We start from the raw sequence: 18,697 nt of genomic DNA on the forward strand, positions 1-18,697 counted from the left end.
AGACCCTTGTAGAGGGGGGGTGGCTTTTCTCATTCAGATCTCTGTGACTATGGGATATTTTGTTTGCAAAGATATCCGGGGGTGGGGAGGGGTGTGTGTACTATATGTGACTTATCATGATTTCTTCATTAATATTTATTACATGGATGATTTTCTTATACTACATTCTTCTGAAAGAAGACGACACTGCCTGGCACTGCCTGAGTCAGCTATTAAATGGCTGAAGAAATTTGAGTATCTTGGTCTTCTCTCAAAATCATAAAATGAGAATTAGTAAGGCACCCAATTCCAAGATTTATCCACATTTTTAAGTTTGATTTCTTACTCTATGGGGGGGGTGACTTAATGGGGCATTCTTCAGTTTAGCTTTTACCTGAGAACCAAACTTGCCTTTACCCCCCGTCCCTAGAATTGGTGCTCTGGGAATATTGCTGTTAACCATCAGTGTTGGGGGCCATCTTCCTAATGGTAAACACAGCCTACAGAGGGGAGCAGCAGATGAGAGGGTATGGAATTCTGTTTCCAGATGTTTATTTCTTTATGTAAATATGACGCCAATGTAAATCCTGTGTCAAGATCTAGAGAATGGTGCTTTTTACTACAGTTAGCACATGCATTTTTAGAACTACTACATGTTTTAGAGAATCTTTGCTGTGTATATGTAAACTTCTGTATCGTTCCACCGTTCACAAATAAATTATTTCATTATTAAAGAAATTTGGGTCTTCCTGTTATTTTGTGCCCTTTTGGGGTTTCTTTCTACTTCCAGAAATGTGTTAATCAGACTTTTTAATTTCATGGGAAATTCACTGGCCAAAAGTTTTGAGCACTTAGGCTCTGTGAGAAGACTTCAGATTGTGTGGCTCGGGCTGACCTCATGTGTTGATCGGAACCGATGCTGGTGTAGCTGCCCCTCTTACCTGTTTCCTGTGCCACACTCGCCCTTGGGTCACTGGTTACCACGCAGTCACCTCTGCTGATGTGGGCGACCAAGATGGCACCCGGTCTCTCCAGCCCACGCTCTGCTGGGAAAGACGGAGATGGGAGTCACAATTTAAATTTTTTTTTTCAACGTTTATCTATTTTTGGGACAGAGAGAGGCAGAGCATGAACGGGGGAGGGGCAGAGAGAGAGGGAGACACAGAATCGGAAGCAGGCTCCAGGCTCCGAGCCGTCAGCCCAGAGCCCGACGCGGGGCTCGAACTCACGGACCGCGAGATCGTGACCTGGCTGAAGTCGGACGCTCAACCGACTGCGCCACCCAGGCGCCCCGGGAGTCACAATTTAATACCACATAGTTGTGGAATAAAGTTGGGCAGGGACAGTGCCATGAGAAGTCACAGAGGTGGTGCCATTCAAGTTGGGCCCTGGAGAAAGTAGGTGTCAGCGAGGACAGGAGCCTAGAGCAAAGGCAGGCGTTAGGAAAAGGGGGCAGCCCCGCAGGGCTGGGGTGTGGCCTGGAGGCCAGAGCACGTGGCGAGCGATGGGACACGTGCAGGGAGGACAGACTGTGAAGGACACAGGAGATTTACTGAGAGGAGAGAAGGCACCTGCTTTAGGGCATTAATTTACATTCATTCATTCATTCAACATATAGGGGTTGAGCACCCTCTCTGAGCTGGGCTCTGTCGTAGAGCTGAGGACACATCTGTGGACAAAACACAAAACCCTGACCACTGGTAACACTTTCTAGTGTCGCTGGCTCTGGACCTCAAGTCCCGCCCAGCTAGCCTGATTCTTCTTGCTCCCTCAAGAAAGCACTTGTTCAGAGTCGAGTGGAAAGAAAAAGGTGGCTTTCTCCTTCTTTACTAGGGACCTCCTCTTCTTCAAACCACCTAAAAATTCCAGAAGGTTTCTGTGAGGCCCTGGAAGTTATCCATGATGGTGTACACTCTGCAGGGCTTATGAAAAAAGGATCTTTCTGGTGTTTCTACTTGGGAGAAGTAGCCTTTCTCTTCCGCTTTCTCCAAAAAGCATGGGCCGAGCCCTGGGCCGGTCTAGGATGTGAGATTCTAGAATCCACCTCTGTGGACTCCAAACTGAACCCACCAGGCAGTGAACCGTCAGCAAATGGACAAAAGCTGTGCTGGCCCACAGCACCAGGCCCCTGCTCACTGTGGCTGAGGGAGAGGAAGCTCTGGGCCGCAGATAATCACGGAGGCAGCTCTCACATAAAGAGCAGCCCCCACAAGATGACAAATCTTATTCCCAAGGTTTCCTGACTTTGCTCGCTCACAGCAGCCTGGTGAAGTGTCCTTCTTTCTGCCGTATGGGTCCACATCACCAAAATGGTCAACTCACGGGTCCTGAGGGCTCTGCCTCCGCGCCTCGGGGAGCTCCGACATCAGCTCTGCTGGTGACTGCGGCCACTGTCCCCGTCTCTCAGAAGAGGATGCAGGCAGAGGGAGGGGAGGCATTTGGCCCCGAGTCCACAGAGCTGGGGGGCTCGAACACCAGAGCCCACCTTCCTTTGCCTCAATTGTTGCAAGAGCGGCGTCAAACTCTAATCAGTTTTCCATACATCGCATTTTCTTTTTTAAGCCTTTGGATGCGGCCGTTTTCCGAGAAGGGGCCTTAGGCCCCAGTTAATGAGGCAGAAACTGGGAACGCACAGGGCAAGTGTGGATCGCCACTGCTAAGTCATCATCCTCACCTCCATCTTAACATCCCTCTCTGCCTCTTGTGAGGAATAACCCCTGACCCTTGAAACTCATGGGGGTCTTGTGACAATAACCCAGCATGCTCCTAGAGGAGGACATTCTGTATAGGACTCGAAGACATTCTTTCTACACCAAGTCTTCTTGGTTGTAGACCCTGTGACATCACTTCATTCAACTGTTATTTACTTAACACACTTCCACATAGGCCTTGGAGTTCCCCTTAATCAAGTGCCACTTTGGTCCACCTCTTAGATGTCACCATGACCTAGATGAGGAGGAACACGGCAACCCTCTCTGTAAAGAGACTCTGGAGTAGCAGCCTCTTGTTCCCATCGCCCACCTGGGCCTTCCCATTAATTAAGGGCATTGGGCTTCCCATGGCTGGGGGCTCCAGAGGCAGGAACCCTGTAGGAAAGCACTGTTCAGGGCTTGACACGGACTAGGTGGCAAGTCGGCCCTCTGCCCACACTGTCCCATGTGGAATTCAGGGGACGTCCTTGTGGGGACCACACAAAGCAGATGGGGCTGCTCACTGACTAGGGGTGAACGCTCGCCCAGAGGAACAGGAAGCTGCATGCTGGAGGAGAGTCACTGACCCCCTTTCAGCAGACAGGGGGGCAGGCTGTGCCAGGCCACAGCTTCCGGGACCCTCCCTCGATGTGCACAAAGGCAGCATCTCTGGTGAAGACAGGCTCAGGATTTAGTGGGACAACTGGGGCAAGAGCCGGGACAGAGCAAAGGGTATGGCCCCAAGGCCAGGACGGGGCTGGTGGACTGGGGACTCAAGGGCTGGAGAGGTTCACTGAGGCGCTGAGGGAAGAGAGAGGAGTCTTTTATCAGGTGCTCTCAGCCTGACCCGGGGCAGAGGTGAGCGATGACAATCACGGTAGGGAGCTCTGTGTCAGAAATAGGTCTACCTTTAAGGAAACCATGGGTCTGGGAGAGAAGACACGTGGGAGGGCCTAGAGGACAGAGGAAAGGGAGAAACAGTAGCCCAACCAGACTTGCTGGCCAGGCTGGATAACACCCAGCAGCAGTCCCCAGCCCTGCCCCAGAAGGTCTGGGAGACCCAAACCATCTCCTGGAAAGGTCACTTAGTTAAAAACGTCTGAGAAATTCTTGCCTTGCCTTACTGATATTCCCATCGCCCAGAAGGGATAGGATGCTGTTATCATGGAGCATTGGAGTGAATTCTGATCAGCAGTGGAATGAGAGATCGTCTGGGGGAATACAATGTCCTTTAGATACCCTGGATGGGGGGGGGTGGTGGTCAAGCACACGGACTCTGGTCAGATGGATCCAAGGGCCAATGCCTGGGGCAATTGTCCTGGGCTCTATGTTCCCGTTCCGTAAAGTAAGGATAATAATAGTATTTATTTCCTGTGGCTGTTGGGGGGATTATGTGAGACAGGGTATGGAAAGAACCTAGCCCCATGCCTGACTTTCAGGAGCATTCAGCACATGGGAGCAATCAGGATTATTTTCCCAGCAAGGAGAGAAACCCCGCACTGTCAGAGACATAACTGAGGCTTTCAGAAGACAAAATTCTAACATTCAGAAAAGAAATCAGCCTGGAAGGGAAAATTACATGAGATGGCAGGGAAGTGTTCAAATATGTTGTTCTGACTGTGCTATTTAGACAACAAACAGCAGGCAGGAAGTGGCTAAACTGACAGGAGAGAGAGGAGAGTGACTCAGGGATAGAATATGGCCAAAGGTGGGGAAAGGGGCGTTTTTTTCAGGTTGCACCTCACCTAGATGCTGTTCAAAAAGTCAAAACAAATCCTAAAACCCCTCTAGCTCTGCAAGGCGGCTCAGAGACTCTCAAGGAGAGACCAGGAAGTACAGGACTGGTTAAACCAGAGACACCCTTGCTAAAATGCCTACATTTTGCAGGCACCTAATCAGAAGAGTGGGAGGCGCCTTAGAGACTAGGTCTGCAGGTGTCTTTCCAAAAGCAAATTTAGAACAATAGTAGTTAGAGTGCTAGCCAGTCAACAAAGACTCCACATTTCGACTGTGAACTCTGCAACTGCCAGGGCTGTGACCGTTCTCCACAACTTGGCAGTTAAAAGCTTTGGTCAAAGCAGCTGCAGGGCAAGCACAGACCAGCACAGGACAGGGAACAGCATGGAGCCTAGAAGAGGCATTAGTGGAAACAGATGGCCAAGAGGGGACTTGGGTGAGGCACTGCTTTCTCTTTCCCACACTTAGATCCCTCGATGATGGGTGAAACCACTTTTCAGAACTCAGAGCAGGAATCTAATTGCTTTTCCTGAAGAATGGGTGTGTGTTTCCTCAGGGAAAAGGTGAATCATTAAATGGATCACCTTTCTCTTATTGCTTAGGCTGCCAGGAAGCTCAGAGCCAAATTCACACCTTGCCTTTAGTAATTATGTGAGACCTTGAGATTTGTATATCTAAATTCCCCCTAGTCTTTTCCCTGACCTTGATTTTTATTTAAAATTTCTTTTATTTTAATATATGTAATTTTGGGAGTCATTTAAGTTCACCTTTGCAGAGAATAGGGAAGACACAGTTGTATAAGAGTGCTACCTATGTATGATAATAATTTTTTTTAAATGTTCTGTTCCTCTCTTCAGCAAGCAGAGAGAAGGGAGGTTGACTAAGCAAAGGGTAAGGTTATTGGGGTCCAGAGTGCGGAGAGGGAAGGTTAGTATGGGTTTTTGTTTTTGTTTTTGTTTTTTTAAGCAATGGAAATAAACTTGCCAAAGGCTAGTAGGAAGCTGCATCAAGGCTGAAAGCAATCCTTACTTGTCTGTAGGAACTGGGGCTCCTCTGGGGGTTTCCACAGAGGCTGGAGGCAACGGCAGAGTTGGCCTGGGTCTGAGTCACCTGTCAGAAGCAGAAGGAACACCACCCTTTCTCCCTAACTCAAGAAAGTTCATTGAATTGCAAGTAAATGAGAAAATTGTTTTCACTCCACTAGCCTGGAATCTGCTCTGTTGTGTATTTCCAAAGAGAAAATCAGTATTCAGTACATTTCAGTATTAAAAAACTCCTTGTGGTCCCACGGAGATTAAATTAGTGGATGCAGGTCTATCTACAAGAAGGCATCCAGTGGCATGAATGGAACATGTTCCCCAACCCTGTCCCATTCAACATGAACACAATAATTTGGACTCAGGTATGGATGACACGTTCTCCACACCGGAGGATGACCCCAAGGTGGCAAGATGGCACTCAGATTGCCTAATAGAAGCAGGATCCAAAACTTCTTGAGCACTAACGTGAGGGGGCATCTCAGATAAGTGCATTTGAAGAGATTAAGTGCAGTCCCCCACCCCATCCTTGGCTGTGGACATGCCAGTCCCAGAGGGGAGTGCTACCTACTGCCGCGGGTCAGAGAGGAAAGGGGTCTCAGTGGCCAGTGTCTAAAAGTGAAGGGGCCACCACAGAGTGAAGCCATGGGGAGGTCACTGGGAAGCTGGTCTCCCCCTGTCTGCCCCCAGGATCTCCAACAAACACCATTATCCTTTTAAAACAAACCTCAGATCCCAGCCTTCCTCAGTGCAAAAGGCAGCTGTGGAACTGTCTCAGTGGAACATTAGAGCCTCCTCAGTGGCAAGTACCCACCTGACCTGGCCTCGGCCACCTTCCTTGACCTCAGGTCCTGCCGCCCTGCCCCATGGGCTGTTCCCTAAACACCCCTGGCCTTTGCACTTGCTACTCCTTCTGCCCAGAATTCCTTCCCCTGACACCTCCGTGGCTTTCCCCTTCCTTCACTCCTGTCTTTGCACAGAGGTCACCTTATCCACGAGGCCCCTGACCCCCTCTGTAGAAAACTACACATCCCTCCTCACTTTCTACCCACTATCCCTGTCATCCAGACTCATCTTTTCGTACCACAGGACATTGTTTTGTCTGTCTGATATTAAAATGGGATTCTACAAGAGCAAAGACACAGCTCTCCACACCGGTGGCGCCCCGGTACCTACACCCGTGCCTGGCACACGGCACGTTCAGCTGTCCACATTTGCACACAGATGGGCAAGGAAGTGAATAGGAGCAAGAGACAGACTTCAAGCTCACAGCTGAGGCAGGAGGAGAGTCTCTGGGGCCATGTGGCCCAGAGGGCAGGTGGTGAAACACGGTGAGTGAGGGGTTCACTACAAATGAAGGACTTTATCACGGGCGGGGTCGGACGAAGGAGGGCAGAGTGCCACGGAAAGTACCTGTGCTTTAGAATAATCCACACGACTTGGTCAAAACCGAAAGCAATTTGATAGAAAACAATCTGGTTTGAGAACAAGTTGGTAGGAGTGCGGGGAACAATTCAGCCCAAAGGACAATTCAGTGGAAAAAGATAGTCCACGTCATTTTTCAAAAATTGGGATTTGGGGGTGCCTGGGTGGCTCAGTCAGTTAAGCATCTGACTTGGTTCAGATCATGATCTCACAGTTCATGAGTCTGAACCCATCATTGGGTGACCATGAGCCCCACTTTGGGTGAGCCCCACTTGTCTCTCTCTCTCTCTCTGCCCCTTGCTCACTTGCACCTGCTCTAAATAAATACACTAATTAATTAAATAAAAAGCTTAACTTTTTTTAAATGGGATTTTGATGTAGAATGGAGTTGGCATGCATCATTTTGTACCATCTCAAGTATTTTGCCTGACATTTCTAGTTAATATTCTAGCAGCCTGTCTTAATACTGTTCATTTTTAAAAATGTATTGTGAGGCACTCCTGGGTGGCTCAGTCAGCTAAGCATTGACTCGTGACTTCAGCTCAGGTCATGTTCTCAAGGTTTGGGAGTTCGAGCCCCACATAGGGCTCTGTGCTGACAGCACAGAGCCTGCTTGGGATTCTCTGTCTCTTCCTCTCTCTCTGCCCCTCCCCACTCTCTCTCAAATAAACATTTTTTTAAAATGTATTGTGAAAGGCCATGCACATAAAGGTGCAGAGAACATAAATGTTCTGATTAGTGAAGTATTGTAAAGTAAACGCCCACATAAACCCCATCCACTCAAGAATCAAGACACTGCTGGCCCCCAGATGTCCCCAGATGCCCTTCCCGACACATCATCACAGCCACCCTGCTTCTGTCGTAAGTATATACTTTCTCTTACCTTTAGAAGTCTGCCTCAGTGTGTATCTCTACACACCGTGGCTTCATTTGGCCTATTTGTTTTGGATTATTATCTAAATGGAATCACACTGCACATGTTGGTGTCTGGCTTCTTCCACTTACCGTTATGGCCGTGAGGTTTGTGTGTTCTGTGTGGCTGCTTTACATTCCAGTTCCTCACTGTGTTGTGAGGTTTGTAATGGCAAAATGTTGAAAACAATCTGAATGTCCAAGATAGGGGATTAGTTACACAAAGTATGGAGAAAATACTATGTCATCCTATTTTTGCTAAAAAGGAAGAAAGAAAAAATAACAGAGTAGAAGAATAAAGGAAAACGCATCCCTGTAAATGTCCATAATAGAGAAAGGTCTGGAAGAATAGGTCATGTCTGACCTTGGGAGGGGGGTGGCAAGTGGAGTTTCTTTGTAGATTTCTGGATTGACCTAATTTTCTGGTTTTCCCATAATGAACACTCACTCCTTTTGTAAAAACACCAAAAACAAATTACTAAAAGGAATTTAAACAATGAAAAAAATTAACCAAACAAGTAACAAAAGGATCCGAAATTTGGGGGGGGGGGGCGTTTAGGGGAGTTCTTCCTCCCAGTTTATTCTCAGCCAACGATGTCTCTTCTACTTGTTTGGTAATTTTTATAAATTTTTACAAATTGGCAAAACAACAAAAAAAAAGTTTTCCAACCACAGTGAACATGTTCGGAAGTTTCACAAATACCTTACATACTGTTTAGTTAACCAAGACCTATTTATTGAACATTTCAGCTTTTCACATTCGTTTCCTCCCACTTTGTCTTTCCTTGCTCTATTTATAATACATGAAAACAAATTCGTTTTTACCAAGTCTTTGTGTGGACTGCCCCAGCAGAATGAATTGAACATTCTGGAGTAAGAGGGGCTTAAACTCTAACTCAGCTCAGCTATTTACCATTTGAGCAATGTTGAGCCAACTAACCTCCCCCAATGTCAATTTTCCCATCTGTCAAATGGAGATAAAACCTACATTCGGGGGGGGGGGGGGGGGGGGGGGAGGGGTTGTAAGACTTAGAAAGAAACTGCCAAATCAGCAAACTGAGTTACCTCAGGCCAGTTTCTCAGCCTTGGCACTGTTGTTGACATCCAGGCCTAGAGGATTCCACATTGGGGGACCACTCTGTGCATTGTGGGAGGCTTAGCAGCAGCCCTGGCCTCTATCCACAAGATGCCAATGGCACTGCCCCCCACACCTCTCTGAAGTCTGTGACAACCCAAGAGGTCTTCAGACATTGTCAAATGTTCCCTGAGGGGCAAAACCACCCCTATTACCTCAGAAATTGGCCCCCTTCCCCACTGACCCTGCTTATTAGCCTCTTCACCCTGTACCTGGGCCATTGCTGTCTCCCCAACAGACAACCCCTTCCATCCGGTCTTATGCCTGTGCCCCTTCCACAGGATGCCGGAATGCATCAGAGCAGGACATGAAAACAACAGTGTGTGCTTTTGCTCCAGGTTCTTCTCCTGACTCTTCCATCTCAGGCAAGTAGCCTGGCCTTTTAGGGTTTGCTTATGTTCCTGGGCTAAAAGCCAGTGTTACCTGTAAGATATGGTACTTTTCCTCCCCAACTTTTGTATCTGCCTAAACCCATGGATGAGAATCTGTCCGAGCTCCCTGGACAGGGAGGTGTGGGATGGGCTCAGGTGCATATGAGATGAGGAAGACAGATGTGCCACAAGGGATGGATGGCGGTCAGTCTTGGAGTGAACAGGCACCCATATGTCACTCAGTGGCCTCACCCTAAAGAAGTGGCAGGACATCACAGGGAGGGGCTGCCTGGTGTCCCTAGGAATGCAAGACCTGAGACCCAGGCTGCTAGTACCCCTGAGCCTAGCACAGAAAACAGCACAGCCACGTGGCCTAAAGGGATCACGTGAACAGGACATGGGCATCTCCATGATAACAGCATACCAGGTGTCCATGACTAGCCTCCCCTCTCCCCACAAGGCTTCAATGCTGCATAAGGTTCTGAGAAGGCCCCCAAAATGACTGAGACTTCTCAATAGTCTAGATGTAGTCAGCTTTAATTTTGGAAAAACATTTTAAACTGTCATTTCCCACACATCTCTGCGTTTGTGAATTGGGGCTCAGATGCATCACTCATGGAGATGTCATGTTAACTGCCTCCCTAGAACACTTCCACAGCTCCCCACTACCTAAGGATGAATGCCCTGATTGCACACAGTAATCAGGTGCTCACTCTCCACGCTGGCTCCCAGCATGTTCTGTCCCAGAACAGACATCACTAATCGATCACAGCATCTTTCTGGCTGTGTCTGAACACAGGCAGGACCAGGATGCTTTGCAGCACCACCCACCAGACAGCTGCACGGATCTGGTTGGTACTAGAGATGAAATCAAGTATTTTCTCTACTTTAGACCTACATCCACCACCACCTCTCTCTCTCTCTCGCTCTCTCCCTCTTACACACACACACACACACACACACACACACACACACACACACACACTTTACTGCTTCTTGAATTGGGATATACCATTGGCACATACATTTATATTTTTTTCCAAAAATAATTATTATATTTATAATGTACTTCTTAACTGAGTGCATCTTAAAGCTGAAGGAATCCATCATCAATTATCCCTGGCCTTCTGGAGCCACCTCAAAAGTGATACAAGACCCTCCACGCCTGGTTCTCTGTCTCCCCATCCCCAATCACTCGGTTAGCCAGCCCAGCCCCACTGGTCCTTGCTCCCTTTCCTCACCCTCCTCCCTCCACCCCACTTCTTCTTGGGAACAGCCACTTGTCCTCAGCTTATAGATCTCCTCTGTGAAGCCCTTCCTTATCCCCACCATGTGACCTTGTGCTCCCAGCCCTGCACAGATGGGAGTGGGGAGGGGACACAGCACGGAGCCACTCTGAGGCCTGGGGTTCCTTTACAGAGCTGCCTCCTTCCTCAGATTATAAATCCCCGGAGCTCAGGGCTCACTTCGCACACTTCCTAGGGTAGGAAGATGCTCTAGTAGGAGCCCAGAGAAGCGGGGCGAGAGGAAGCAAGGCTGGCTGAGGACAAGCCTCACAGACAGCATGTGCTTTGGAGAACTGCCCCACTCCAGGCTGAGGGGAGGCTGGCCCACAGTATGTGAGCAGGCAGAACTTGAGAGCCAATGTGTGAACTCACACGGAAGAACACAGCAGCCAGTTGGAAGAGGTGGTAAGCGTGGCCTGACCAGAGTTTGCCCTCCTTACAGCCCAGCCAGGGCAGCCACATTCATTACCTGGATTGCTTGGCAACAGGGGACTCTGGATAGGACAGTGACTGATGGAACTAGAGCGTGTGGTGGCATCAGCTGACAGCTGCCTCAGTAGCTCTTCAGTGGCTGGGGACCAGGTGGGCAGGCCAGGTGACTCCTCTGGGGCATGGAGGCCAGCTACTCCCTCAGCACTGCCACAAGACGTATGGCCTCCAGTCTCTAACTCCAGCTGCCCTAACAAACACCTTGTGTCCTCAAGACAAACTAATACCTTCCGGCTGACACATAGGGCCTCACACACCTGGGAGCCTTAGGTCTCCTTAAGATGACTGCAGTCTGATTTCATAATTTATTTTTCTTATTTGCTGCCAAGGACCACCCACACCTGAGTAGGTGATTAATAAATGGTTGCTTGTAGGTTTGTTTTTCACAGTCATATGGGCTAACAATTCTGAAACTACTTTCTGGGTATTCTAACACTAAGAAAGTAGGTCACTTGGAGTCAGATTTCTCATTGGAGAAAGAAGTTGCAAATGTGGAAAGGGAGAAGGTTAGAATAAGCCCTATGGTTCTGGGTTGAAATTGGAGGTATCAGTATGAACTCATTTTTAATACAGAGATAGAAACACATAAAGATATACTGTTGGGTTTTTTTTTTCCCTTAGATCTGGCCACCCCAGTAGCAATGTAATAGAAGGGTATCCCAGTAACAAGGAACACACCTAACATCCAGATCCTGGTTTCTGAATATCAGACTCCACCAAAAGGAACAAGGGCTCCTTGGAGAAATGGCCTATTCCAAGGCTGGTACAGCGAAGATACAAGATGAACCTGGAATATCTCATTACAGAAAAGAAGTAAGGGCCCAGATTATGATGGGGATATGGCCCAAGAAGACAGAAGCCAATTTGAAGAGGTTCCCAAGGCCAAGTCTAAAATAATTTGAGGGCCAAAATAATGGTAGTAACCGACCATAACTCATGGAATAAAATAAGAGTCTGAGTCTACGGTGACATGAATAATAGACAGTAAGGGAAAACTCAGAGTTGAAGGACTGCATATAAATGTAGGGAGCAGAATTGGAAACATCATCGGCAGACGAAGATCATCCATGGATCTAGTGGTTAAGTCTGACAAGACAAGAAACAAGCTATTTGTATAGTCTCACAGGATCAACCCAGAAAACATTAATTATACACAACAAAATAGTCTACAGTGGATAAACCTGGGCAGACACTTTGACCAATGGATTTAAGTCATCACCAGTAATGAACCAACAGGCACCTCGAGGCTCCCGATGTGCACTGGGAAGGACACATCATCACTTTTCTGGGCACTCCCACCAAAAATGCATGACCCGAATCTAAGCCCAAGAAAGCATCAGTCCGCCAAAGGTAGATTCATGTTCTACAAAATAACTGACCTGGCCTCTTCATAAATGTCAAGGGCATGAAAGACAGACTGAAGACTCATTCAGGTTAAAGAGGCCAAAGAGGCATGGCAACAAATGCAGTGTGTGGCTGGACTGAGTCCTGGACCAGAAACAGTGGTTTTCTTTTGCTATAAAGGTCACTGTTGGGATAATTGGAAAAATGTAATAAGGTCTGCAGATCAGGTAAAAACAGTGGTATACCAACGTTAGTTTCCTGATTTTGATCACTGTATTGTGGTTATGTAAGAGAATCCCTTGTTTTTTAGGAAATAGACACTAAAATCTTTAGAAGTAAATGCATATCATATTTGCAATCTTCAGTTTATACACATCGATACAGACAAGGAGAGAATGAGAAGATAAGATTAATTGGTAAAATGTTACTATTTGGGGAAACTAGGCGAAATGGATGGAAATTTTTTGTACTGCTTTTGCAGCTTTTCTGAAAGTCTGAAATTATTTCAAAACCAAAGTTTAAAAGTAGAATAAATGTTTGCTGGATAAGGCATGAGGAATTATGTAGCATAGTGTGGGGAATTAGTAGCCATTTAGGATGTGGTGGTCATTATTTGAGAAGTGGGTACCTTGCAGGAGCCATGAGTTGCCCCTTAACTAGATTGTTCTTGACCAGAGCTTTTCAAACATTCCTGTGCATGAGAATCACCTGGCAAGCTTGTTCAGTGGAGGCTCAGGTGCAGGTCTGGGGGGATGGGTAGAGATTCTGCATTTCTAACATGGTCCGGGGGCCACTGATGCTGCTTTTCTGCTGGCCCGGGTGTCACCCTTTGGGTCACAAGGGGGCATAGACAGGTGGGATGTAGACCACAAATTCTGCAGCCTGGCTGCCCGGTAGGACCCTGAAGAACCAGCTTTAATTGATCCTCCCAGGTGATCCTAATGTGCAGCCAGTATTAAACCTTTACAACCTTCCCTGTCTCCTTCCCATCATCTCAAATTCAGACCCTAAGTCTGAATAGTACCCTAGCTTCCAGAGCTACACTCGCCGCTGCTGCTGTACTCCCATCACACTGAGAAGCTGGAAGGGTCTTTCTGATCCTCCACGGTTTAAATGTTTGTGTGCAGGTTACGCACAAACTCCTCACAGGCACAAAGCCCTCTGCGATGTGCCCACAACCTACTTTTCCTAGCTGCTCTCCAGGGCTCCCCCCTTGATGCTCTTCTCCCAGAGGCTCATGTCACCGTCTTGCAGCTCAAGCTCCACCTTCACGTATTTGCATTTGTAACCACACACACAGCATTTGTCTCAGGTCTCTGGCCCCCAATCCCCGTCCCAGGTTAAGAGCCACCACTTAGTTCCTTCCTCCATGGGAGCCTGTGCTTCAGAAGTCACCGATTTCCCCTCTGGCTGGACCCACCTTGGGGCTCATTTTTCTCCATGGGAGAGAGCTGGTGGCTCAGACCGGCTCCCCTCACTCAGAACAGGGGAGCAAGCATCTCTGCAGCTGAGATACAGGTTACCCTGTTCCTGTTCACATAGGACGGGGCTCAGCAGCTGCTGTACCTGGGGAAGGGCAGAGCAGGGACAACCTGGGTGTTGGCCGGGAGTTCCAACCTGGCACCCAACTCCCCATCCCCTGTCCACCTCCCTACCCTCCCACGGCTCACCCTCCCTCCTTCAGCCCCGCATGTGCCTCGGATCTGAAGGACCTGAAGGAAAATAGGTCACAGGGAGGTGCCACCTGGGTTGTCCCCTGAGGGGAAGGCTTGGCCTAGGAGAGAAGCCACATTTGTTAGGAGCTGAAAACCAAACTTGAGAAAGGGACCTGGGAGGCACAAGGAGACCATCCCCTTCCCCATTCCTCCTACCTCCTTCTGGAGTTCTCCCACCTCCACAGCCAGGCCTCTCACAGGGCACCCCCTCTCCAGGCCTCACTTCACCGGAAAAAGACTTCCTTCTGATCCAGCACCGCCCACCGCCTCACGTGCCCTGAGCCTGGAGCCAATTCCTTTTAATTCGCTTGGCTGCGCAGGGATGGGCTGCAGTAATCATGAGGATTAGGGCTGCACCTGGGCCTCAGTTTCCAGGAGAATCACAGCTGGACTCTGAGAAGGAAGCAAGCACCCCTGGCTCAGAGCAGCTTCAGGAGGGCCAGGGTCAAGTCCCCAGGGGCTTCTGAGAAAAAAGACTCATCCCTGCCTCTGGCTCCTGCTTAGCTATTTGTCTCTCCCCTGGGGACGGATGTCTGGGTGGAAACTTCCAGGAGAGGCTGATCCCACCCTCATGAAGGGAAGATGGCCTTCATCCTCAACAGCCCTTGACGCTTTGCACCCTTGGTCTCCCTGCAGATCTTTTCGCCTGGGTGTTTCCAAATTTCCAACCCTACTGAGTTCCAAAGAGAGAGGCAGAAACCTGGGAGCAGATATGAGGTAGAGCCCTAAAAGAGATGAACACCCCATTCCCAGATCTAGGAATGTCCTCCCCACTTCATCCCATCTCTCTCGTTTCGGGCCCCAAGTCCCTCCAGGAAGGAGCTGTCCTCCTGATGCCAGAGCCCCCACTGCTACCTGCTTCTCTGTCCTCCAGACTCCCTTGGGCTGCCCCGTGCAGGTCAACACTTGTCCCCTCACCTTTCTGCCTCCAAGGCCGCCTCTGTTTCCCCGGTGGCTGTAAGAACTATTTGCCAGGCAGGTACTTGCCCACTTGTTTACAATAACCATAATCTTCCTATCTCCAATCAGCACCTCACAAATAACTTTAGGGTCACTCTTGGGGATAAGAGGCAATTTGGATGCAAACATATTGGAGTTTGAAATAATTAGAGGAATTATGGAAGAAATAAGTAAAAATATTTGAAACTGAGGCTATCTTAGAAAATCCAAAACATATATACAGTCACTGTGTATATATTCTCTTACATCTCCAGGCTAGTCACTCACTGACTAGATCTTCCTTCTCTTTGACATTTTCTCCCTGTTGTACCCAGCCTCTCACATCCATTCCATTCATCCCCAGTCAACACATTATGTGGTTTTTCCATGAGTCAATTTTTATTGGTTTTTGAAGTAATGAATTATTGGCATAAGGCTCGATGGGTTTCAAAGCAATGACAGAAGGAAACTACATCATACAGGTAGGTGGGAAGACCCAACAGGAAAGAATCCCAGAGCAGCTGTGACCCTCATCCGCAAGCACTGGGTCTTGCCTGTGAGGATCTTGCAGCCAGGACCCAGCCCAGCTGAAATAAACTGCATGCACCTCAAGGTGACTGAGCCGTAACTCAGGGGATCGATCTGACGGGGTGCCCCAGTTCTCTCTCCAAGACAATCACTTCTAGCCTTCTTGGAACCTTCTTCCAGCCTTAAATCTTTGGCAGCAATAACCGCTTGACCACCACGAGGACTCTCCCTCCCACTGAGATGGCCAGCCTGTTCTCCCTCACCTGTGCCTTTTCAGATAGAAGCCTCCCCCACCAGCAGCAGCTTAAGGCCCCTGCAAAGAGGAGGAGGCAAAACCCAGAGGGCTGGCAAAACCCAGTGACCCCAGTGAGGATATCTGCCCTTCCCCTCCATTGTGGTGGGTCTTCCAACCAATGTTTGGGGGGGTAAAGAAAAGGGGGCTTCTCAGTAGGAGAGCTGCTGTCCCCCCTCCCCTGAGGAGGGCTCCTCCTCTATGAGCTCCAGGTCGAACTCATCTTCCAGGGACCCTCCAACAGGCAGGAGCCGGAACTTCTTCCCCTTCAGGGTGCACGTGCGATGCTCGAAGTCCAGGACGGCATTGTGGTCCTGGAGCACATCGGTACCAATGATGGCTTCTTCAGCACTTGCATTGGCCACTAGGAACTCTGCCTTCAGCTTCAGCTTGCCCAGGGACACCACTGTATCCCAAATGCCCAGGATCTTCATTTCAGCCCCATTGGCCACTTTTACCACATTCTCAAAGGGCCGCAGAGTGTCCAAGTCACCATCTGTGACCTCCTCCCACAAGTTGGGGTGGACCACAGAGACCTGGGCCCCCGAGTCTACCAGGAACCTCACGGGCACTTTGCCAATTTTCCCCTTGAGGTAGTAGCCCTTACCCATGCTGTTGGCAAAGACGATCTCCTTGGGCAGGTGGCTGTGGGTGGCCTCGGGCCCCCCGAAGGCCTTCAGGAGGGTCTCTTTCACAGCCCCATAGTCTTCCTGGTCCTTGGGGCTGAGTCCACTGTAGACCTCCAGGGCATCTCCCCTGAGGGACTCTTTCAGGAACCTTAGTTTGGTGACATGGTCCCAATGGTTGAGGTCATTGATAGCCTCGAAGCGGTGCAGCCAGAGGTGTGGGGCTACGTTGGCTCCATCAAAGGGCTCCGGGATGAAGGCATGCTCCCGACGGCCCTCCCGGCTCCTGGCTCCACTCTCAGCCATCCCTCTGCCCTCCTCTGGAACTGCAGCAGCAACCCACACCAAGTAGAGAAAACCACAGAGCAGTGTCGGCGCAATCACGCTGGAGAACAAGGCCTCTCTAAGCAGAGTGTTGTTTGGTGCCCGTCTGGGGCAGGCAGAAGGGACCGGCGCAAGCTGGCTGACTGACTGCTGGACACAGAGGCAGGCAGCTGCGATAGCCTGCTCACTCTGCAGAGCCTTTTTGATGCCTGGCCTGGGCCCCCAGGGCTCCCCATTCTCCTTTGTTCTGGAAGCCCCGCCCTTGCTCATCCCCGCCCTCCTGCCAGCATCCTGCCCAACGAGCAGGATCAGTGCCTCACCCTTCTGCATCCATCCTGGGACTGGTACAGGGCAGCCCATGGTGCAAGAAAGTCCATCCTCAGTCAGAGGGGACCTACTCAGGTACCCTCCCCAGCCTGTGTCCCAGAATATACAGATGAGGACACGGAGTATGTTATGACATCCAGGTATCTGTCCTCAGCTGGAGAGGGAAGAAGGAGGGGAGGCAGGGACCAAAGGCCCATCAGCTTCTAGGCTGGGGAAGCCCCTTTTCCCTCAACCCCAAGTGATCACTTTGAATGGCTAAAGAAAAGGCACATGCATTCACTAGGCTCCTACTTTGTGCACAGCACGGGGTGGGTAGGTGTTTTTCCTACATTCTAAACCAAGCTTGGAATCCCATAAAATTCTCCAGAGAGGCAGAGAGAGGACAGTCCCAGAATCAACAATGCACAGAGATTGTTTTTTAAATGAGGGGACACACACACAAGCATTTGCCATGAACTCAACTGCTACAGTCATTTTCTCTCATTCATCACATCCGATCCAGAGTCAGCACTTTGTGGGGGACCAGACCTCAGCCGGAGCAACCTTGTTAAGGCCCTAAAGTGGGTTGGTGCCAACCCTGAACTTCTGGGAGGGTACACCGGGATCCAGATGGGCTCCAGCTCTGGGCAGACCCCATCCTCTATGCCACTAGTATTGTCTCCTCCCCTCCTGTTCCCTCTCACCTTCCAGGAACTTTCTAAGAGAGCCCCTTCCCCAAGTGCTACAGCCCTCCTTCTCCCCCCTCACCTGCTCATTCATGGAAAGAGCAGCCAGAGAATCTCACTCCCTTATGTTCTGAGAAGGGGAAATGTCCACCATGTTGGCAAAGCCAGTGGTGAGGTTCTGGAAGGCTTTGGATGGAGGAAGTTGGCTGTGTGATCTCTTGCTGAGGAGGGCAGGCTGCCTTGGGCCACCCCAGGGATTCCCAGAAGGCAGATCTGTGAGTCCTAGGGTTGGGGCCAGTCTGTGCAGAGAGACTGGGGCTATGGAAGTGGGGGGGGGACCCACTTTCATGACCCCATTCAAATGGTCAAGGGGTCAAATGACCCCTCCATGGAGTCTTCTACTCTGCCTCTCACATGTGTGCCCACTCCTGGCCAAGCATGTGTTGCCGTGCGGTGTGCTGGGTCATTCGTAACTCTGTCTCCTGCAATGACGTGGAGTGTGACATTCACAGAAACCAGACACATGTGACCATCTCCATCTCCCATAGAAATTTACTCTCAGGTCAGCAGGTGTTCCCTGCTGGTCTCCAGGCCTGGCTGAGTGCTGTCACCAAACAGGAGGGATTAAGACAGGAAAGGAGCAGGAACAGCAGAACACCTGTAGCTCTGGGTTGTTTTTCCTGGCCCAGAGCCTGTTTCTCATCGGCTCCCTGTACCATTCATCACCCAGTGTCTGGCTGACTCCCAGAGGACCCTGGCCCCAGTCCTGCCTCTGGACAGTCCCAGGGTCCCTGGCCATACAGAAAGATATGGCCCTGCTGCTCTCTCAGCCCCTTCCACCTGACACAGTAAGCTAGCAGAGAGGCAGCTGGGTCA

General features: G+C 49.7%; 1 protein-coding gene across 1 annotated transcript; it reads right to left on the reverse strand.

The window, feature by feature from the left end:
• Positions 1–15,436: 15,436 nt before the first annotated feature.
• On the reverse strand, positions 15,437–17,044 carry ASPRV1 (aspartic peptidase retroviral like 1). Its single transcript, XM_004001507.6, has one exon. It carries the CDS (start codon positions 16,809–16,811, stop codon positions 16,032–16,034), a length of 780 nt encoding a protein of 259 aa, XP_004001556.3. The 5' UTR covers positions 16,812–17,044; the 3' UTR covers positions 15,437–16,031.
• Positions 17,045–18,697: the final 1,653 nt, after the last annotated feature.

The sequence above is a fragment of the Felis catus genome, chromosome A3 (genome assembly GCF_018350175.1).
Source record: "Felis catus isolate Fca126 chromosome A3, F.catus_Fca126_mat1.0, whole genome shotgun sequence".
In the NCBI taxonomy this organism is placed as follows: Eukaryota; Metazoa; Chordata; class Mammalia; order Carnivora; family Felidae; genus Felis; species Felis catus.

What these genes read in the sequence shown, in the direction of transcription:
- ASPRV1 (XM_004001507.6), bottom strand. Translation starts at nt 16,811, where the DNA reads ATGGCTGAGAGTGGAGCCAGGAGCCGGGAGGGCCGTCGGGAGCATGCC.